The sequence below is a fragment of the Callospermophilus lateralis genome, chromosome 18 (assembly GCF_048772815.1).
Source record: "Callospermophilus lateralis isolate mCalLat2 chromosome 18, mCalLat2.hap1, whole genome shotgun sequence".
NCBI lineage: Eukaryota > Metazoa > Chordata > Mammalia > Rodentia > Sciuridae > Callospermophilus > Callospermophilus lateralis.
Genome location: NC_135322.1, coordinates 60,333,862 through 60,352,565, shown reverse-complemented (window position 1 = coordinate 60,352,565; position 18,704 = coordinate 60,333,862). Strand labels below are relative to the sequence as shown.

General features: G+C 39.3%; 2 protein-coding genes across 6 annotated transcripts in view; both read right to left on the bottom strand.

The window, feature by feature from the left end:
* Positions 1-18,704, bottom strand: part of Gan (gigaxonin) — a 383,888-nt gene that overhangs the window by 263,661 nt on the left and 101,523 nt on the right. The gene's annotated exons all lie outside the window — the stretch shown is intronic.
* Positions 1,666-18,465, bottom strand: Cenpn (centromere protein N). 5 transcript variants are annotated; one of them, XM_076839596.1, is made up of 12 exons: positions 18,386-18,465; positions 16,929-17,022; positions 15,295-15,475; positions 12,829-12,874; positions 9,979-10,038; positions 9,635-9,711; positions 7,844-8,017; positions 6,121-6,222; positions 4,748-4,805; positions 3,551-3,663; positions 2,607-2,733; positions 1,666-2,412 (listed from the first exon to the last, which is right to left on the bottom strand). In XM_076839596.1, exons 2-12 carry the CDS (start codon positions 16,934-16,936, stop codon positions 2,330-2,332), a joined length of 1,029 nt encoding a protein of 342 aa, XP_076695711.1. In that variant the 5' UTR covers positions 16,937-17,022; positions 18,386-18,465; the 3' UTR covers positions 1,666-2,329. The 5 variants fall into 5 exon arrangements, with proteins under 5 accessions (XP_076695711.1, XP_076695710.1, XP_076695709.1 ...); XM_076839595.1 differs by having other exon boundaries at positions 18,333-18,454; XM_076839594.1 differs by lacking the exons at positions 16,929-17,022; positions 18,386-18,465 and adding an exon at positions 16,780-16,912.

The following is an 18,704-nucleotide window of genomic DNA, read 5'->3' as shown; positions in this document are numbered from 1 at the left end:
AAATGGGTGTTATTGGCCAAGAACAAGGTTGGCAGCAGGGCTGGCTCCTTTTGGAGGCTCTGGGGAGACTGGTTACTTACCTTTTCCAGCCTCTAGAGGTAGTCTGCATCCCTTGGCATATAGCCCTTTCCTCTCCCACCAAAATCAGTGAGCTGAATCTGTCCCATCACATCCCACTGACTTCTTCAGTTGTTGTTTCTTCTTGTGACTTTTATTCTTTTTTCCACTCTTTCTTCCCACATTTTTTGTGGTGCTGGGTGTCGAACCTAGGGTCTTGTGCATGCTAGGCAAGCAGCTATTGCTGCACTACATTCTACTTACTCTTGGGGACCCTTATGGTCACATTGGGCCCATCCAGGTGATCTTCCAATTGCAAAGTCCCTTTGGCTCCTAGGATAACATGTGGATTCCAGGGATTATGATGTGGATGCTTTGAGTGGGGGAAATGATTAGCCTCAGAGTGTCTAGAATGCTGGCTGATTAAGACTGCTGGCTTTTGCTTCAGTAAAATAAAATTAGTAATGCTGTCTGCTTTATGAGATTATGAAAATAAGTCAATGGGACATTTAGCACAGTGCTTGATACTAAGTGTTCAATGAGCATTAGTTATTTATTCATTTTTGGAAAACTTTCAATTGACTGTGGTGGTCATTGACTGCACTTACTGCTGCATCTATGTCCAAGCAGCATTTGAAGGGTGATGATCAAGTGCATAACTTGATGAGCTGGGTAAGCCCTTAGTACTGTCACTTTCGTAAGCAGGAGGTTGTATGAGAAGGCCAGAGGAAGCAGTCTCAAGAGATTCCACTGTATGTAGATGATTAGTGTCTTTCTTGTTCAGACTGTAGATACATATTCCAACCATGCACCAGGGAGAGCTGTGAGCCCATGGGAAAATCACCCGGAATCTAGGCTTCTGCTGATCTAACACAGGCATTCAAGCACTGGGCAGAATACCTACTTAGCATGCACACACAGGGAAAGATGCCCTAAACCATGACTATGGCCAAAGGGAAACTAGAATCATTAAGCCCCAACAGACTTGGTGCCTCACTTGGGGATGACTGAAGTATTTGACAATTCTAAATTACATCTAAAAGATACGTTCTCCCATTTAAGATGTCCTAAATAAAATGACATTATAAAGTATTATTATTTAGTCTCCTTTAGTTCTGACTTTGTTTTTATATTCTGTATATTAAACCTTTTTTTACTTTTATCAAAAGTAACAGATGGTCCAGTTTTTAAGCATCTTTACTCACAGACTGGTGTTTTCTTTCCTCCTTTGGCTACTGGCATACTCCATGGTAACTTTTCACCCTTCCTGCAACTGGAGAGTCACTTATACATTCTTATGTAGTAGTCTTAGCTTACTCATATTTTGTTCTCCTTTCTTGTATGCTCATCTGCCCAGATTTCCTAAGCTTTTAATTTGATTATTGTAGAATGTTTGTGTAACATTAATCTTCTCTGGAACAAGATAGGGAATAGATTTAGATTTTAAAATGCTATTACCGAAGCATGTTATTTGGGGCTAGGGATATAGCTCAGTTGGTACAGTGCTTGCCTCACATATAACCCCAGGTTCAATCCCCAGCACTACCAAAAAAAAAAAAAAAAAGGAGTATGTTATTTAGTGATGTCATGAAGGATTTTCATCAAAAGTGATGTACCAGTTTTTCAGTATCTTTATTTACAAATAAGTATTATAATGGTCAGTTTGGATGTTACATGTATGATAAAATGCATAATGAAAAGTATCATATTTATAATGAAACAATTATTTTCTAAAAATGAGTCATTGGATATGTAACTTCCTCCAGTAACAACTTAGTGGACCCAGTTCTATTCTCTGAATGGACTAATTTTATGATTCTTCTAGAAGTTCTGAGTTGGGTATAGTTCCTTTTAAGTGATCAAGGCTTAACAGAAGATCCCTAGAAAGGAACAATTGGAACTAGTCCTCCCTAGGATTGAATAGAGGCAGGAGTGGGGAAAAGGGCACTATATATGAGGCAAACAGGATCAACCACAGTGCCATATGCTTGGCTTCAGAGCATTCTGTGCTACTAAGGTCAATCCAGAGCTCAATACATATCCTGTGACCTCTCAAATGCCCACAACTGCTATATTTAGCAGGAAAAGTGGGAGAGGAGGCACAAGAAGGAAAGAATCAGTCCCCAAATTATAGGAACACTTCTACATTGTCAATACTAAGGATTAATTTCTAAAGTAAAGATTACTGCCCGAGGCTGTCCATCTAGCCATTAACTGGAATGTTTGTACACCATCACCAAGGAGCCACTGGGTTTACAAAACTTTATACAGCTTATTTGTCTCTGATTTTAAAATAATTCATCCCCTTGTTTGGTATGCAAGTGAGCAGTGGAGAAAGTGGTGCATCTGCAATACCTGAAATACAAATAAAAAAGAAAAAGGTTATAATAATCACAGGAGCAAAGATGTAAGTCACTTTAAAAATGGTCAAGATTAGAAGGTGGATTATGATTTCTCCCCCATTAATATTATTCAATAAGAGAAAAATCAAAGGCAGGTCTGTTGTTAATTGGTCTAATCTGTAAAATAAAAATAAATCGATCACTCACCAGCTGGTGCTAAGGATTTCAATGCTTCCAAAAGATGTGGGCTAGAGAATTTTATTAGGCACCGGAGGGGTTCTTTCCTCTCAGCCAAGATGCCCCCATTTAAGTCACTTTTGAACTTCGTTTCAAGCTATCAGTAAATATATTTATACATGACAATTATCAGTTAGAATGGTAAAAGTATGAAATCGGATTATATATTTAATTATTGTCATCAAGAAATACAGTAATTAATGGAGAGAGAGATCATTTACTTTGCTAACTGCAAAAAAAATGCGAGCACTCAGCAGGATTAAGGACATCCAGCTTTAATGTGCAAAATCAGTAGTGTGTCTTGCAGCTGCAAGAATGCCAAATAGAAATAATTTTTTTTTGGAGCACAGAAGGTGATATGAATATGAACATAGACTCAGAATAGGGTGATCATGATAGAAACTTTAAGTTTTCCTAATGGTGGCAATGGGCTTGCATTAAACACCTATATCCCCTCTCTGGCCCTTGTGGTAGGTAGCAACACACTTCTCGAATAAGCTACATTTGCAGTATCACTATGTAATGCCAGCAAGGCTATATAATGAGTTGTTTATTCACTTTCTTTTTTTTTTTTTTTTTTTAACAAGTATTTATGAGCACCAATGTGCCAAATACTGTTCTAGGTGTGGATGGGCTAGAAGGTGTAACCTCGTCCACCCAATAGAGATCAGAGCCAGTTATACATACCCGAATTAATATGTAAGAGAATAGGCAAATACAGAATTTCAAAAGGTTTCCTTTATGAACACAGAAACTTATAATAAAGAGATCTATTTAACTTATATTTATTATACAAAATTAAGGTGATCAATGAAAATGAAACATTTAAATTTGTTTTTTTCCACATTAAAAAGGTTTTTTTCTCTTTAAAAAATGCCAACAAGTTGCAGGTAATGTTTATGGCAACATACTACCTTATATTGTGCAAATTCTAGTTGTGGTTGGGGATAGTCTCCAAAAGATTCTTGAGTTATTCTTTGGACTCTCTCTTTTTCTACTTTGTTTTCATGAATGATCCTTGAATCCACTGTAGGTGCAGGATTTTAAATTAAAACAGCCATTAGGAATATACTTCATCCTTATAGTATCCTCTTTATATTCCTAACTTTTATATTCCTAGCTATTCATATAACTTAAAATAATGTTGCCTGTTCATTTTCTTGATTGTAATAAATGATTATGTAGGACATTTGGCAATTACAGGCTGATTAAAGAGAATTAAAATACCAGTAATTCTACCAACAAGAGATAGATACCATTAATATTTTAGCCCAGCTCTTTTCACAATGAATAAAAAGATTGTGTGTGTGTGTGTGTGTGTGTGTGTGTGTGTGTGTGTGTGTCTGTGTATTTTTTTGAAGCCGGGATTATAAAATACAGTTTTGCATTCTGCTTTTTTGCTAACATGAAATCAACAGCACTTCCTATGCCACTGGAAAGTTATAAACATGTTGGCTTGCAACAGCTATATTGTTTCTATTTATTAGTAAATCACCATAGCATAGGAGATGGTAAAGTAAGCACTTTTTAAAACTTCATATTACACCAGGCACTTTTGTGAACTTCGGGGTCTACCTTATTAGCTACATATTCTTTTCTGTCAGGTTTTCTAGGGAGACACAGGCCATCTAAAAATATCAGTACAGTCACTACTCTGATCTCAAACCAGTACCCTGGGATTGTGGGCTCACAATCATTCAGGCCTGGGATTATGTCTGGTTCTGCCACTTCCTACCTATGTGCTTTGCCTGGAATTACTAAGATGTTCTGAAACCCAAGTTTCCCAATGAATAGCACTTGATGGAACTACTGTGGAGACTGAGGAAATAATACAGATAAACATCTTGGTATTGTGCTGGACACAAAAGAAAAGCTCAACAACTATTAGTTAGCTGTTATTTTTGTTATTAGATAGCATTCTAGGAAATTCATAAGGAGACATATGGTAGCTTGCCTTTCTTCTTTCAACAAATATTTAATTTTCAGTTTTTCTGAAAGCAATAAATAGTTCTGAATCAGAACCTGAGTACATGTGTCATTACTGAGTAACAAAAATCTGAAAAGGGAATAATGCACTTCCAAATTTCAGTTTCATATGAAAACATACATACTATTTACATCCAGGCATCTTTCCTGTAGAGGCGTTGTAGAGTTGTGATTTTCAAAGGTCTGGGGGGGGGGAGCGGAGAAATAAAGAATATTTATCTAATTTTAAACCTTAAAGTACAGATATTAATTGGATTTAATATGTGAATGTATGCTAAATCTTTATTTTTTTTTCAACAAAAGGACATCTGAGGCTACTTCCTGGCTGAGCTAAGCACTGCCCCTAATACAGGATGCTGGCAGATTGTCTGGTGGAGCCTGCAGCCTGGCTGTCTTGTTTGAGGAGCTCTGTAACTTGTGATCATAAAAGTGAATTTAGAAGAAGTACAGGTATGATCTGACTTGTTTCCATCTTTCTGTGTTTTGTTTTTTATTTCCCAGTTTAAAATTATGCATTGTAATCTCAATTTTCAGTGTTGGTGCAGAAGCTAAGGAATCGGAGACACTGACGTTTTAGGGTTATAAAATTTACCGAGATCCCATTTGTGAAAATAACTGTCCTACTGTGAGTCTGAATCTCTAGAAGCTCTTCTCCCACTTCTTTCCCTACCGAAGCCACTGTTTTTATAATTAATATTTGAATATGTGAATTTTCTTAGGAATCAAACTGTTATAACAGAACAATTGGTATCAATTTGGTGGGAGGAGGGGGGACAGCTGGGAGAGAAAATTCTACACTTCTTCACATTGGATTTTCTTCCTTAAAGAGAGACTTGCAGAGCCATCACTTCTTTCTACCAAGACCAGATGAGAACACACAAAGATAACATCTGTAAGGACTCAAAGACACATAGAGCATTGACCACCCCCCTACACACCAGCAAACATTTGCCACACACACAGGAAAATCCCAGAGCCTGTGAGTAAGGACAGATCCATCTTTGTCATTAAAGAACAACCACATATTTAAGTAATTTTAACAAATAAATCAATGTGGGACTCGATAAATCCATGCTTTCCCTTTAATTTCAACCCATGTCACCTCCTTAACTGGTAAAACAAAAATTATGTTTCAATTTTGCATAAGAGTAATATATTTAGCTTCAAAAGACAGCATCAAGTTACTCTAAAGAGAAAATAAATTCTAATCAGAATGGCTGATTTGGAAACTGGGATCTAACAGACTCCAATAACAAATGAGTGACATAAAACATGATACAATAAATTTATACAATAAATAAAAAGATGATATTTATTTATACAAAAATAAAAAGATGATAATGAGAAATTATTTTGTTTTTGTTCACATTAACTAACTGAAAGTGTTCTCCATTTCATTAATTTATAAAGTGATCTATTGCAGGTGGAATCCCACCTGCACATTCATTCTGTTTCTAATGTGATTCAACATTAAAAATGGAGTTGCTGATTGGCTTACCTGATCATACTGTTTAAAAACAATAGCCTTGAGAGAGTCCAGGTGTCGGCTTCTCAGATCCATTTTCACAATCTGGTGGTGTTTGCTAGCAACTGTCAGTGCCTTGGATTGAAAATGAGCAATGCTATTAGGATTACTGTTGCCTTGTTTATAATATTTGTCAAGGTTAAATATAGAGGCTACAATCAGTGAACAGTTTCCACTAAAAAGTGAAAAGAATTGGTCAGTTTAAACAAAAATGTGGTCACTGGAATTAAAGATTCTCATACAGGCAGGCAGTTTTAGAAACGTGATCCTATTTATCCTGTTCAGACTTAAAATGAAAAATACTCAAAAGTTTTAGAATACTAGTCATCCAATGCTACAAGAGATTCTCATGCAAAAATAAAAATATATATACTTTAGGAGAACCACTGAAGAAAAAGCTGTATATTAAATGCAGTTTACATGAGCTTCCTGTCACTTGGAAAACAAGTTAGAAGACTGAAACAGAATTACTTGAATAAGGTAATTTACCTGGCCTAGAGGGTAGAGATAAGTTTGTCTTAAGATACACAGTAAAAATGAACATTATCCTTTTTTTAAGATATTTATTTTTTAGTTGTAGTTGGACACAGTACCTTTATTTTATTTATTTTTATATGGTCCTGAGGATCGAACCCAGGGTCTCGCATGAGCAAGGTGAGCGCTCTACCACTGAGCCACAACCCCACCCCTGAACATTATCCTTTGGGGTGATATTTAAATTACTTGTAGCAGGGTGCACTCAACTGGCTGTAAGTGGATGATTGTCCACTATGTATCCTGAATGAAGAAATCCCAAATGTAAAGAAGTAGAATTAAGTGTTAGAGGGAATAAAAACAAGCAGCAGTCCATCTGCCATCCCACCAAGGATCTTAAGTGACAGGCAATACACCCTGTATTGCCTACGGCTTTTGTGTTCCATGACAGTCTAGTGGGTAGTACTCCACTCAGCTCTGCCAGACACAGGTGTACAAGGAGATGAAGCAGCCAGGATGATGGAGTTGCTGCCTTCCAACCAGATGAAGTGGGAGCTCTAAAACAATGGGAGGTGCTATGGTAGTTATGAATGCTGAAAGGGGCAGTAGCAGTTGCCAGGCCAATTTAGGGATGGCTCATTTTGGGGAAAGATGTGAAAAAGTCCGTAATATGCAATGCAGAACCACAAAGAGTGGGATGCTCTAGACAAAAGCTGCATCTTAGGTCACAACAATCTTCTTATGCACAAAATGTGGAGACAAATGATTATGAATGTCAATAATGGTCCTTAGTAGACACATTGTACAGTCAGAAAAAAAAATCACTGTATGTAACCAATGGAAATGTTCTGTTAAGTTAGAACACAAATTATAGAACCACATGTACCACCCTGGCTTTTTTAATAAAACATCTTTTGAAATGAAATAGAAAAATAATAAGTTATTTTGGATGAATGGGAATTAAGGGGGTATTGAAGTTTTAAAGACTTTTTAGTGTTGATTGTATTTGTTTTTTACATTAAGCATGTATTACTTCTTTAGTTCCAAACTAATACCTGATGCCACAATTCTACTTGTAGATAAAAATGCTTTTCTGCTCCTTATTTTAGAATGGAATTAAATGCAGTATTTTATATCAAATGCTTATTGAGTGGTTTAAATCCATACAGACTTTGAGATGAGGATAATAGAAGATTACAGCTAATAGTAATTTGTTCCATACCTGACCCAGAAGGGGCATAATGCTCTTCAGCTTGGAGGAGGTGAAGGCGTAGGGAGTCTGGGGGTAATGCACCACATACGTAGGTTTGTATTGGTTCGGCTTTGTACACTGTGTTCCCCAGGCAATTCGGATCCAGATTGCATTCTCCTCAGCATCTCTGAAGCTGATTGTCACCTTATTGAGAAAAGATTCCTTAAGTTTCTTGGTTAAATCTTAAGCGGCACCAAATACAGATGTTTTTCAGGAGCAAATAATATTACTAATTTGGCATGCAGGTTGATACCAGGTGCAGTGGTGCATGCCTGAAGTCCCAGTGATTTGGGAGGATGAGGCAGGAGGATTAAATCAGAGGCCTGCCTCAGCCATTTGGTGAGATTGCCTTAAAATCTGAAAAAGAGGCTGGGTATGTAGGTCAGTGGTAGAGTGCCTTTGGGTTCAATCCCCATTCCTGTGGGGGGGGGGGTGGATTTTTTTTTTTTTTTTTTGAGGCCTGGTAATTTTTCTCCTACTTATGAAAGTATTTTGGGAATCCTTGGGAAAACATTTTGATTGTTTTAGTAAGACACATTTATATCTTTCAAAGTCTTGTGGAAGAAAATATTTCTTAAAATCCTACAATAAGGATATGACATTTTAATTTTTTCCCTTCTTCCTTCCCTTGGTTTTGTGGTGCTGGGGACAGAATCCAGGGACTCATACATACCATGCAAGCTCTACAACTAAGCTTTATACCAGCCCGACATTGCAATTTTTCCATAATTTCCTGGAGTTGTCCCGAAAGTGTTCTTCCACATATAAAGGTTTATAAAGACAATTTTACAAATGAGACAGCACAGACCTAGTGCACACTATAAAGCTGAGTAGTAAGATTTCTATGTAGTAATGGCTCTTACACATTTAGCTCAGAAGCTAAAAAGTACTTAAGGAATGTTAAATGACAAGAATATAGGAAGTTCTACTTGGTTTTCAGGTGTAGATAAATAAACTTGGAAGTAAGATTACCAGCTGGACTGGAATTTAATAGCCCACCCCCAGTTCATCAGCTTGCCCCAGTCAACTTCCCCTTGGGCTGAGCCTGGAAAGGAGGAACTCGAGACAGGTACACATGGCTTGCCTACTCTGTTCCTCTCTTGCAGATCTTACTACAGGAAAAACAAGTTGTTACATGGAGGCTGCTGGTGCTAGCAAACTCTGCCCCCTTGAATCTGGCTGCTTTCCCAAATCCCCTTGGTGCAGGAGACAAGGAGTTCTTCCATCTGGGGTGTGGAGGTGCAAACCTTGGTTGGCTCCCTTGGAAGCTCAGTGGACCTCTGTCAGCTAGAATAGAAGGGGGTCTTAACTCTGGAGAGCTTCTTTGCTTCCTATTACAAAAGCAACAATGCTTGTAAAATCAAGGGTGCTCCAGAGTTGTGCTGACCATAACAGAGCCATTAGCCAACATGGGATTATTTAAAGGAAATTCATTAAAGTTTCACAAGATGAAATGTTCAGTTGCTCAGCCATAGTAGCCATATCTCGAGTGCCTAGCAGCTTTGTGTAGCTACTAGCTACTGTACTGAACAATGGTGACAGAGAAGATTTCATCACTGTAGTTCTTTTGGATGGCACTGCTCCAGAGAAAGAAGCATCAGGCCCTGAATGCACAGAAGAGGGGAATTTAAAAACTACCTAAAGTGTTTGTCTTTGATACAGAGTAAAACATTATGGAACATGACTAATTCAGTTTCTTACAAATAAATAAAAAACCCAAGACAGTAGCAGAAATGTCATTAAACTGAATTTTATGCTTACATTTTTTAATGCTCTCTGAAGAATTTTCTTAAATGAACATTTGAATTGTTCCATGTCAAAAAGGTCAACATCTTCATCTATCAAAGTGAAAAGAAAAATTAAGGGAGTTACAATGTATTAAAAAAAATATTTGCAAAGGACCCCAAAGCTAAGCATCTTGTGCAGACTCAGAGCAAGAATGATCAGATCATACAGGGGCTTCCACTATCCGTGACATGGTACCACCGGGTGTTAAGTGTAGCAGTCTCCTCATTTCAAAAGAAAGTTAAGAGGTCACACTGCTGTTCATCTTAAATTGTCAAGCTATCAAACCCAAATGTTCAATTTAAAATAGAAAATATTACCTGGTTCTTTATTCATCTGAAAAACATCCCAAACTTTTTGGTGCCGATGTACTTGAGTATCTGAGAAAAGAAGGGCTTATTTATATTTTATCTTAGGACTTTGAACTAATGTGCTTATAAATACATATTTTCAATAATATAACTGAAGGAAAAAAATTGTAATTCACAAGTTGAGTGATTCTTATCCAAAATAAACTTTATATGGATTAAATTTAATTTTTTTAAGAGCGAGAGAGAGAGAATTTTTAATACTTATTTTTCAGTTTTCGGTGGACTCAACATCTTTATTTTTATGTGGTGCTGAGGATTGAACCCAGTGCCCCGCGCATGCCAGGTGAGTACATTACTCCTTGAGCCACATCCCCAGCCCAATTAAATTTAATTTAAACAAACAAATCCTAATTATCAATTCAAACCAACCTAGATAATACAGTTCAGTTCCATCACTTATTCTTAGAGCATTTATTATACCCACACAAATCCACTCCAGAATTTCTGTGTGACAGAGGAAGGAACTCACTCTGTCTTGTTCCTTCCAAGGCACTCATACTACCTGATATTACATATTCAGGCACTCATTTATATACTACCTGTCTACCCAGCTAGATTCTCATGGAAATGAGGGCCTCATTCACACTCTAGTCCTAGATCTAAGCGCTGGGGCATAAAGCCTTCCGTGTGCATCTGAGAAGGGATGAATGTGCCAAGGTATTCTTTAGGAGTGCAAACTTGGGAAATGACCTAGAAAGTTAGCATGTTCAGCCCTAGACCACCCCTGCACTGACCTCCCTGTGTCAACCCAGACCAGGCTTCCTCCATCCCACACAGAGGAGTGCAGGCACCAGCACTCCCGGGCCCCACCTTACACTGCTTCTGGCACTTGCTTTTCTCCCCTTTTCTTGGGTTCAACATCGATTCTCTTTTGGTGCCTGGATATCCCCTTGCCCGCCTTCCCCTCCCATTATGAAAATGGGCCTAACAATTCCCACTGATGACCTGCTTTTGTCTAAAGCAAGGGTAAACAGGCACACTGTAATGCCTGCTCAAGAGATAGCACCCTAAGGTCTTTTTTCTTCTAGTACACTCTTCTTTGGTCCTGTGGTTCACAATAGAGATGGTCTGCTAGTTGGTCTCTAAATAAGGTGGGTGTAACAATAGGAATAAAAATTCTTTGTTAATGCCATTAACAACAGTATCTAAAGGTTCATGAAATGAATGGCAAGGACTTAAATACAAAGGAAAATATTTCTTATTGAAAGAGAACACAGGCTAGACTAGTCCTTGGCTTCTGTGATAAATGTTATCCACCTGCGGGTGAAACTTCTAGGCTTCTCCTCTAGTCTCACAAGCTTCTACTCGCTCCCCTCAGGCTGCCTGAAAGCCCCATCAGTTTGAATCCTAGTATTCCTTGCCCCACCAAACCCTCTGTCGCCTCCCTACCACTTCACCCAGGCCACAATCCTCTCATTTGTACCTCTCCAAAAGACTCCCACAGGCCCTCTCCATCCTCTCTAGTCTCTGTGCTGTAACTACTTCTTTCCTGCTCATAATCCTTCAAAGACTTTGCATTATTAGGATACAGACTAAAATCTTTCCAAAGGCCTCTCAATTTTTATTAACAGACTCCCCTCCCTGAACCCTTGAGCCCAGCTGGACCCTTCTCCTGCAGCACTGAGCTTTTACTACCTACCTTCTCTCTGCTCCTAGGTATCCTCTCTCTTGTTCCTACCCTTTCCCCTCTTGCTCTTTAACCTCCCTTCTCACCTTTGCCTGGTTAGTGCTAACTCATCCTTTGGATCACAGCTTAAAAAGTGTTACCTCAGGAAGTTTCCCTAAACCCCTACAGAACAGTGGGCCCCACTGTGCTCTCATAAACCTAGTACGTATTTTGGTGAATTGTTTAACCTCTCTTTAACTGACTACAGCATCTAAGGAAGTGTCACCCGTTCTGCTGACCACTGCCTAGCATACTTCTTGGTACACAGTAAGTGCTTAATATTTAAATAAATGAACGAGAAAAGGGAACTATGTGGATACACATTTGTGGCTTAGAATCCAACTGTTGGAAATGAGACAAATAAAATCAGAGTCAAGTACTCTAAATACATTCAGTTATGTTAAAGTTGGAGCAAAGTGTTAATAAAGATGACATATGATACACTTCTCTGTCATAGAACTAACCAGTAAATACCAGGCCCTGTTCTAAATACTTGTCGTGCACTCTCTTATTTGCAATGCTCACTACAACCTTATGTGATATTATCATTGCTATTCAGATTTGTCAAGTAGAAATACTGAGACACAGAATGTTAGCCACTTCCCCCCACCCCACCCCCACCCCCAACCCCGTGCTCACAGAGAGGCAGTGATGGAGCCATGAAGCCAACCCAAGGAATATGGCCCTGTGGTCCACGTTCTTGGCCTCACATTGATAAAAAGTCAAAACCAAAACCAAAAACATATTTCTCAAAACAAAATCCAAGAAATAGAAGGGCAGAAAGGTGAGAAGCTACATTGTAATAACAAATTCTCAAAAAATGTATTTTCAAATTCTACAATAATATAAAGCCCAACAAATATTTTTTGCTTATGATGTGCCAGTTTCTGTGCCAGGAATCCACACATTCTCACTGATTTCTCACAACAGTCCTTGAAGTAGGTACTACTCAGCTCCATTTACTTAGAAGTCGAGGTTTAGAGAAGTGATACAACTTGGAAAAGGGTACGAGACAAGTAAGTGGCAGAGCTAGGACTGGACACCAGGTTCCCTTGACTCTAGAATTTGCATCCATGTGTACACAGTTGCCTCTGATAAAACTGGCTGAGTAAATACAAATCATCAAAACTTACAAATGATGTCTAAAAGGGCTGCATCGTTTACACTCGCACTCTTCTCCTGGAAAAGAGGATAAACAGTTAGGAAATGAGACAGGCTTGGTGCTACCCACTTAAAGCACACTTTAGGACAGGTTAGAACAGACTTAGCATGCCCTCCGCACTCCACTGACCACCTGTCTCTCATCCACTTTCTCCTGTTCACCAACAGTCAAACCTGATTCTGGTTGTAGTCCAGGCACTTAACAGCTATTCTCCCAGAATTTATCCTCTATCACTTTTTAAAAAAAAAATACATATTTTCAGTTGGAGATGGACACAACGCCTTTATTTTTTATTTATTTGTATATAGTGCTGGGGATCGAACCTAGTGCCTCACACGTGCTGGGAAAACACTCTATCACTGAGCTACAACTCTACCCTCTCCCTATCACTTTTAACTTTTTGTTCGTTTATTTTTGGTGTCATGGATTTTTAAAAATCAACTTTATTAAGGTATAATTAACATAACACTAAGCTGCACATATTTAAGCTTAAAATTTGTAAATTTGGACTTATGAATATACCCATAAAAATGTCATCACAATTTGGACAGAAAACACATCCACCAATCCCTGATATATATATTTTACTCCCCTTGCCCCTTTTCTTGTTATCTTTCTTATCCTCCCCTTCCACCCTTCTCAGTCCTCACCTCTCACTCCCACCCCTGGTTAAGACCACCACTGATCTGCTTTGCCATCATACATCTGTTTGCATTTTCTGGAGTTCCATATGGACTCCAGTTCTAACATGTCTGTACTCGTCTGAGTGTTACTGGGGATCGAGTCCAGTGGCTCCACCACTAGATTCCATGCCCAGCTCTGTTTATTCTTTGTCTCACTAAGTTGCCCATGCTAGTTTCAAATTTGTGATGCTCCTGTTCCATCCTCCTGACTAGCTGGGATTACAGGTGTGTGCCACTGTGCCCAGCTTTGTCTGGCTGCTTTTATTCAGCATAATGATTTGATACCTAACCATATTTGTTCATCTATGAATGATTCATTTCTTTTTTACTGCTTAGTATTCTGCTGTATAGATTGATCATCATTTGTTCATCTATTTATCTGCTGATGAACATCTGAATTGTTTCCAGATTTTGGCTATTATGAACACTGCTATATAAATGTACATCTATTTGTGTGATCATGTTTTCATTTCTCTTGAGTAAATAAATGCCTAGGAATGGAATGGCTGAATCCATGGTATACATTCACTTTAACTTTTAAAGAAACTTCCAAACTGATTTCCATGGTGGCTGTACCATTTGTACTCCCACCAGCAGTGTGACAGTTCTAGTTCCTCCACATATCAGCTACCAATAGAGGTATGATCAACCTTAAACTCTAGCAATTCCAATATGTTGGGATATTTTTGGGGTTGTAAATTTCATTTTTCTAAAGATTAATGACTTTGCACATCTTTTCATATGCTCATTTGCCATCCATGAGTCTTCATGGGACAGTATCTTTTGCCCATTTAAAAAACTGGGTCATTTTCTTATTATGGAGTCCTGAGAAATTTTTTATTCCTGCAGTGCTGGGGACTAAACCTAGGGCCTCATGGATGCGAGGAGAAGTACTCTAACACTGAGCTACTCACCCAGCTGGAGTTTTCAGAATTTTTTTATATGCTGTAGATACAGACTTTTATCAGATGATTTGAAAAATAGTTTCCATCAGTCTGTGGGCTTGTCTTTAGTTCTTTTAACAATACTATTCAAAGAAAAAGTCATTAATTTTGGGAACATGTAGTCTGTCAACTTTTTTTCTTTTTGAATTATGTTTCTGGCATTGTACCTAAGAAATCTTTGACTAGTCTAATAACACAAAGACTTTTCTCCTGTTTTCTACTACATGTTTTAAGATTTTAGGTATTACGTTCAGGTCTTAGATCCATTTCGAAGTGTATATGTATTTGTGTATATATACACAAATATATATATAAAGAACTTCACTCCTTTTTCTTTTAAATATATGAATATACAACTACTGCAGCACCATTTATTGAAAAGATTATCCCTTCCTCACAGAATTACTCTTTTTAAACTGATCAATAATACTTTAAAAGTTCTTGGCAATTAATTTTTACATATTGATTAATTTTTATATACTGCTGAATCCATTAGATCTAATACCTTTTCATTTTTCATATTGTTGTTCTGTTTTCCAGCATCCTAAATTTTGTTGACACTCTTATCTCCTGTGGTCTCCCTTTATTTCTGGCCTTGGAGAGTTATGCTTCAAAATAATAAATCTTTCTTAATGATTTGTAAATATTCTTTTTAAGTTTTAAAATCAGTTTCTTCAACTCTAAGGGAAGGAAGAAAGAAAGGAGCAGCATGCTGCTGTTCAAGCTGAGCCTTTTTTCCTGCAGGTCAGCCAAGTGCTACATGGTTAAGCTGCAGCCCCTGCCCTGAGTCTGATTTTTAAACACTGTTACCTCACACAGCCCAACCAAGTCCTGAACCAGACATTCCTTTCTCTGCCGGAAGTTTATGGTCTGAAGTTGGTTTTCAGATAAAAAATCCCAGGCTTTTAAGATTGTCATCATTTCATTCATGGGGATTTTCAAGATGGTCCTCCTGATAAATTCAGCAACAGTCTCATCCATCTCTTTGGTACTTCAACAAAACAGAAACAAAAAGAGCACAACAAAGTACCAATCAAATATTGAAGTTTAACTAAACCGTGAGTTTTTCAGTATCATATTTCTAGCTAGGATTTTGCTTTGGAGCTCAAATATCCAAATGTTTTCCCCCTTTTAGCCACTCTGCAAACAAAGGATTTAACATTTTTTTAAAAAGGCATTTAAATATACCTTAGAGTTTTATAGAAATAGGTTTCTTCCCCACAGGTTCATATCCTGCAAGTTTGATCCCCAATGTAATAGTAATGAGAGTTGGTGAATCTTCAAGAGGTGGAGGCCTAATGTAAGGTACATTGGTCACTGGGCCAACATCTTCAGAAATGATTAATGTCTTCTCATGGCAGCAGGTCAGGTCTCAGACTGGATGAGTTCCCTTGAGAGTGTGTTGTTCTAAAGTGAGTCTGACTTTCCCCACTTGCTCTCTTGCTGCTTCTCTAGCCATCTGATCTCTCTTCTGTATGTGTTGCTTTCCTCTAATACATGCTGCCTTGAAGCCTTCCACCATGCTGTGATGCAGCCAAGTAGCTCTCACCAGATGCTACCCTATGGTGGACTTTCAATCTCTAAACTGTGAGCTAAACATACCTCTCTGTTTTATTAAGTAGGCAGTCTCAGATATTTTGTTATGGCAACACAAAAGAGACTAAGAAAGCACTATTGCTCCTTTCTTGGCTAGAGTACTCTGATCCTTTAATAGAAAAGATATGTAAATCATTCTTTCATTCACTGACTCATGTAACCCATTTCTGAGCACTGTATGGTAGGAATTTCTCAGTATTGGGATAGTTATATTTTTAGCCAGGAAAAAAAACACCCATGGAACATCCATTCTATTGAGCACAGAGACAACAGGAAAATCACAAAATATGTTAAAAGAGGAAAATTCTCTGGAGAAAATAGAATAGTGAGGTGTGAGTAAAGAGAAAATTAGGCCATATAGAGGTGATGACATTTGAGGCAATCCTTGGAGGACAGGGAGTGAGTCATGCAGTGGAAGAGCCTTCTAGGATGAGAGAAGAACAAATGCAAAAGTCCTGAGGCCTATGGACTTCAAGGAACAGTGTGGACAGAATTAGGACCATGAAAACAAGAGTCTAACTTGTTGACTTGCCTAGATAGAGGACCACCCTCCATTAAGGTCAAGACTAGAATGTTCACCATGATCTCTAAGGTCCTATATTGTCTGGTCCTTGCTTTCTTAGCTTTCTGAGTTCCAGCTACACTGGCCTCTTAGTTCCTACAAGACAGAATGACCCCTCTGGTGATGTGCCATTGTACCTGCAATTATCCCTGCCCAGAAGATTCTTTTTGTATTCACTCATATTCATGGGATTTCCTGTTGTCATTCAGGTATGTTAGCTTCCTTCTGCTGTAACAAATACCTGAAATAAACAACTTATAAAAAGCAAAGATTAATTTTGGCTCACGGTTTCATTCCATGGGCTTGGCACGTGGCTCTGGGCCTGGGATAACACAGGACATCATGGAGTGTCTGGCAGAGATCTTTTCATCTCATGGAGGCTGGGAAGCAAATGGAGAGGGAGAGTGTCTGGATCCTAGTCCCCCAGTAAAGACACACCCCCCAATGACCTAACTTGCTTTCAGGAGTTCCCACCCTCTTCTACCTCAGCCCAATTTCCTTGAAGTCCCCAGGCCTCAGCTCCTGAAGATTTCACCACCTGCCAACAGTGCCTTAGGCTGGCAACCAAGCCTTTAGTATGTGGACCTTTGGGGGACATCTGAGATCCATATCACAATATCAGGTCTCAGCTTGGATGGTTTATCCGCAGACTTGTTCTGAGGACCCAATCAAAATTATTTCCCCATTTCCATTGCTGATTGTCTTTACAGTACTATCTGAAATTAACCATATTGTTTTATTGTACCTATGATATTTTATTATTCTCCAGGGCACTATGCCTATTTATTCATAGCTATAACATTAAAATGCACAACAGCTTCTGTCCATTCAGTAATTCAAGTCAGTCCAAGAACCTTCTCACATGTACCGGATAAATACTTGTGAAACAAATAACTAGACACTATCCCTAAGCAACATGCCTGAGATACAACCTGGGAAGGATTAGGGTTCAACAGTTAGTGAAATATCAAACCAGCTTCCCCTATTAGGAACACTTGGGAGGGTTCTTAAAAATGAAGATACCTGGGGTCCACTAAATGGAATTGGAGTAGGGCACATGTAAGTAAGGTTGGAGATTTAACATTTTTTAAGGAGCACATCAGATGATTCTTAGAGGTCAATTTTGCAGAATGCCATTCTAAAGAAGTCTGGCAAAAAGATCACACAATCTCACCAGCAAAATTAGAAAATCCTTTAACACACTTTCCTCGTGACGACCTTTAAAATTTGTCTACTTCCTAGTGCTTTTCGCATAGTGTTCGACAATAGAGCAGGTACTTAAGGTGTATTTGTTGAATAAATAGACCAGAAAAAGATCCTAAGTAACATTTCTGTACACATGCACTGCTGCAGTAGAGGGCATACGTGTGAAACGAGAGATTGCGTGAACAAAAACGACGGAAGCGAAGGGGAACTAAACACCAAAACAAAATCTCAATCCCAAGCACCTTAGAAACCCACAACTGAACGCAGCGTCTTCCGCCACGTGACCTCAGCGCGGCTTGAAAGCAGATTTGCGCTTTACGCAAGGCCCCGCCCCACTGCGGGCGGAAGTGAGGTCACCCGCCCTCTTCTACCTCAGCCCAATCCAAAGGCCCCACCTCCTGCCCAAGACCCAGAGCCAAACCAGGGCCTTCGGACGTGCGGCAGTCGCAGAAGAGGCTCCCTGGAGGTCTGGGGTCTGGCTTACCCGAGGCTCTCACCACCCTCCGGCACGATCTCAGGCCTCCAGGGCTGTCTTACCGACCCACATGTCCAGCAGTCCCCTCAGCAGCGGTGCCCGCCGAGGCGCATTCAAAACTACCAACTGCAGTTCCCGCCGCCTGCAGGCTCCGCCCCTGGATCGCACATTCTGTCCTGCGCCCGGGGCACGGAGGCCCGTGAGGACCGCGACGGGAGCGAGGCTGGGTGAACCCGCGGCACTTTCCCCGGGAGAGGAAGTTGTGGATATACCGGGGCTCGGCCACGAAGCCCGCTTCCTTTACTGGTTGGCCGCACGGGCGCTGTAGTGCTGGCGGACACGCTCTCTTTCCCCCTTGGCGCCGCGGGATGGGCCCGTCCG